Below are 4467 nucleotides of genomic sequence, written 5' to 3' on the forward strand. Positions count from 1 at the left end.
GTCGGCTGCCGATATTGTACCTGCTACTAGTACTAGTGCTGCCACCACCATCGCAGCATCTCCATGTACGAGCCCCCGTTAAAATGGATAGGAGAAACCAGAAAAGAATTTTATATCTGAATCTACCTATGCCTACATGCATCCCTAACGTGATAGTGCTATTTCTATGTGCAGGCCGGGAAGGAGTTGCGCGAGTCTCTCATCTACTCTATCCTATTTTTCAACTATTCGGATCTAGGACTTCACCTCCTCGACATCAGCCCAGACTGGAGAATGACACATTCTGCCGGTCTAAGAGCCACGAAGAGAAGGCTAGCGCGAGAAAACACGGCGAGCGCTGGAGGGAATGCATGGGAACCAAAACGTATTAATTGATTATTGGTATATAATGGCTGCTTGCTCTGCTGGTCTATCATGAATATCGTCCCGTCCACGAGCTCTCGCTAGACGCACGCGCGCGCTCGCGCTCCAAAAATCCCCATATCCCCCCGTCCTATCCCACAGAATCTCTTCTCTCTCCCCTTCCCTCTTCTGTCTCTAAATAGCCACGCAGATAGATCGATCCTTCGCCTCTTTCTCTTATTACGAAGCTGAGTTGGTCGGCCCTGTAGGAACCCAGATACACCTCCGTCCCATCTCCAATTATACCGTAAAGATTGTGTGCGTGTGTGAGATCTGAAATATACAAGAATCCGTATCGCCTGTGCTGCTCATACAAGTCTCTGAACTGTAAGACGTTAGGGGTACGGGGAAAAGAAAGGGCATTGAGTGACAGTCCAACTGATTAAAGCGGATCTGGTATTCCTGCACGCGCTCCATTTTATGTAGCCAAAAAGAAAAGAATGCAGACAATATTGCCCCGATGATACGAGTGTATGTCCCTCCGTTTAGCTGATGAGTGCTCCGATATCGGACCCGAAGCTCTTCTTAGACCTCCAGATGCTCTTCTTCTTCTCCCTCTTGGCCTTCATCGCCTCCCAACCTTCCTCGTCGTCGTCGTCTTCCTCCTTAGATGCCTGAGTCACCTTCACCTCGGCCTGGAGCTTCGAATGAATCGCCGGCATAGCACCAGACATAGTTGCGGTTCTGCCGTGGTCGAGCATCGTGACACTAGAGACCGGTCGGTAGCGTCCAGGTAACCCGATGTTGCTGCGCTCCGAAGGCGCGATCGAGGGTGTATAACCGGCACCCTGGGCCCGTATCGAGGGTGCGTAACCAGCATTCGAGGACTGTAGCCACGATGTGGATGTCGGCTGAACCATACTCATCGTCCGCATCTGAGACTCCGGCCTCGGTATTTCCAAATTCATTCCGCGTCCCAGACTATTCGCTAGCGGATCGCCTATAAATGAGTTCCGCGGCATGTCACCCAGAGATCCCATAGATTGCGTAGGGATGTGTCCTTGGAGTCGGGGTTGGGTAGGCATCTGTTGACCTTGTCCCTGAGTGGCCATCATCTGCATAAACTGCATCTGCATCTGCATGAACTGTTGCATCTGCTGCGTCATCTGGATTTGCGCTTGATCACCAAGAGTCATCATAGGACTGGGCATCTGCGGCATACCCGTTGGGTACATCATCTGAGGAGGAATTCCAGTTATAGGATCGAAACCCCCACTCATCGGTACTCCGTTCGTGGGCATGGTGAAAGGTATCGCGTTTCTCGCGTTATCGATGGCCGGACTACCGCGCCTCAGAGCCCTCGATCGCTCCTCGCTAGCGATCACACCGACGAGACCACCGGGAGGCAGCAGTCGGTTTGGGGCCGCGGCACCCCCTCCCAGGGCGAACGACTCCCTCGGGGGTTGATTGATCAAGCCAGCACCGAGATACGGGTCTTGAGGCAGCTTCCTGGCAAAAGGCGGAAGACGTCCTCCACCGGCTCCGGTTTGGCCGTTACTATCGCCCACCACAGATCCGGGCCCAGCAGCATACGATGGTTGTGCAACGGAAGCTCGCAGGTTAGGATTTGACGACATAGTGGTGAGACGGGTCGGCGGTCGATTTCTGTTAGGGAATCCGTGTGCTGCTAGAATCGCCAACGGGACCTCCTCATCCTCATCCTCACCATCCGAAGGGGGGGAGGGAGATACACCTGTAGAATGCTCGCCGTTCAGGACGAGATTCGGAGTGCTCATGGATGTTGCGATACTGGGGCGGGAAGCGTGCTTGTTTGCAGACTCCCCCGTCACTTTCATCATTTGTTGTCGATAAACTGTCATGTGGGCCTCTTGCTTCCGCCTCTGCTTAGCCAGCTGCTTCGTCTTTTCTCGGTCGTCCTCCTCGTCGTCGTAATTATCCTCGTCCTCCTTATCGGATTCTTTCTCGTCGGCTAGACCCATAATCTGCTCTCGAGCTTTGTCCTGACGGTATTTTTCGAACTCGGCAGGGGTCATGACTTTGTTGTGTGGCTGGCTGTTCGCGCGGACATTGTTTCTATGAGAAACCCTGTGGTGGTGGTTGACTGGCCTGTCGAATAGATTGTCATCGTCGTGCTTAGCATAAGACTCGGTCAGGATCGTCCGACGAGTTGGAGTGCTGTCCTCATCCCTCCTATACTGGTTAGAGTTGTCGCTGTGACTCGACGTCTCGTTGGACAGGAACTGTGTAGCAGCAATCGAATCCCTTAACAACGTGGTATCTTCGTCATCATCGACAGATGGCCGACGTTCCAAGGGGGTGGTGTTGTGTCTTGGAACCGGCGGCGGCGGCGGCGGCGGCGGCAATTCGGTGTGGTTGGGGGGAGAAGAATAAGTTCGTGCGGCTGGGCTTAGCAGCCCGTCCTGCGAGTGTTGGCTGTTCCATGAATGCTGCGGGGGTTCAATCATTGCGGAACGATCGAGATGAAGCGGAGAAGGCTGACTGACTCGATTCGCCATCAAGTTACGTTCTCTGATCGTAGCAACACTCGCACGCTTGTCAAATTTCAGCACACTACTAAAATCACCCCCTAGATCTAACATGAAGTCACCGTCTTCGACTTTGGGAGGCGTGGCGGTGCTGGATGTCGATGCTGTCTCGGCTCGCGGGCGACCACTAGAAAATCCAGAGTTGTATTCATAGGGCATGGCAGGGACGGCAGGGATCGACTCTTCGGCTGCTAGTATCGTCGGCAGCGTGGACTTCCTGCTACCGAAGGAGAATGTTCTTCCTGCCTGCTTCAGAAAACCACCAGCAGAATTCTTGTGAGGCGGGGGGGAGGTCCGTCGGTTAAGGAGACAGCGGGCTTTCTACTAGGAGGGCTACGCCTGTCGTCCTGGGGTGGATAGTCGGTTGACGAAGGGGCGGTAGAGGCGTTGCTGTGACGGGAGGAATTATCGGAGGCGGTCTTGGTAGTATTAGAACTTCCGCTTCCACTGGCCCCAAAAATCAGTAAAATTGAACTGCGCTAGGACTAGCCAAGTAATATCCAGGGTATCCGAGACATTGTCGTGCTTGGATCTAGGCCACCCTGGGCAGGGGGGAAAAAAAAAATTCAACCATCGGCCACCGACCGCTGGGACCACTCTTGGCGATATGACCAGTGCGGTGGGCAGGGAGAATGGCAGGGTTCGAACGAGAGAACGTACATACCGATTATGCTTGAGTCCCGCAAAAAGATTGTCCTCTACTATGAGGTCCGCCGTGTTAGACCGAGGCGCAGGCGCAGGCGCAGAACCCATTATCTTTGATAATCTTGCTCCGCCGTCGAAGGACTTCCCACCACCCACCTCGGATCGCTCGAGGACCCGAAACGAAGGCTCTGCTATCGGTCCATTCGGGTCTTCTGCTGCGGTAGATTTCCGCCGAAAGGTGACTGGAAATCTAGGCATATAGGTAGATTGATTCGAGTTCACCTAATGGGATCCCGAGAGTCCCATACGAGCGTGATCTGGCCGCTATGGGTATCGGCAAGCGGGTGCAAGATCCCAGGGCCTTGCTGCCGTGTAATACTTTCAGGGAGATCGCAGTATTAAACCCGGAGGTCGTCGTTCTCGAGAGGCCGTGTTTCGAAGGCTTGCACACTGCCGAATGCCCGAATAGGACGGCAGCAGGCGGAAAACTGCAGGATTAGAACCTAGGTTAGCTGTGTCCTCTGAAAATGTAATCGCCCGTTTCCTCGGGTCCTGCTATGATGAGACGGTTGGGAGACACACTCGAGTCTTCGTTTTTCTTCTTAAGTCCGAAGCGTGCAATGGCGGCCAGTATCTTTGTGAAAAGGAAAGGGAGGAGCAGTCAGTTGAAGACGGTGTGGGAAGGGTTAAGAAGATGGTACACCAGGGCAAGTTACGCGAATGCTAAGCCTCCGGGAATGCTTGCGGTGATGCCAGCAGGTCGAGTCAAACCTGTACAGCACCACGGGCAGGCAGGCGGGATCTTGAGCAATATTCACTTGCCCGACCGGGTTTCGGAATCAAAATCGAGCGAGTGGATGCCACTTACGTATGTGAATTAGAAACGAAACAAGTCTGGAATTAGTACAGGGTA

At 53.7% G+C, this 4467-nt stretch overlaps 1 protein-coding gene across 1 annotated transcript; it reads right to left on the bottom strand.

Moving 5' to 3' along the window:
• Nucleotides 1-887: 887 nt before the first annotated feature.
• GGS23DRAFT_602786 (uncharacterized protein) lies at nucleotides 888-3812 on the bottom strand (the record flags this gene model as incomplete). The annotated part of the gene is made up of 3 exons (XM_051519374.1): nucleotides 888-3182; nucleotides 3221-3356; nucleotides 3574-3812. The coding sequence occupies 3 exons, from the start codon at nucleotides 3810-3812 to the stop codon at nucleotides 888-890; spliced, it is 2670 nt and encodes an 889-aa protein (XP_051375156.1).
• Nucleotides 3813-4467: the final 655 nt, after the last annotated feature.

The sequence above is a fragment of the Durotheca rogersii genome (genome assembly GCF_024521655.1).
Source record: "Durotheca rogersii strain YMJ 92031201 chromosome Unknown GGS23scaffold_3, whole genome shotgun sequence".
In the NCBI taxonomy this organism is placed as follows: domain Eukaryota; kingdom Fungi; phylum Ascomycota; class Sordariomycetes; order Xylariales; family Xylariaceae; genus Durotheca; species Durotheca rogersii.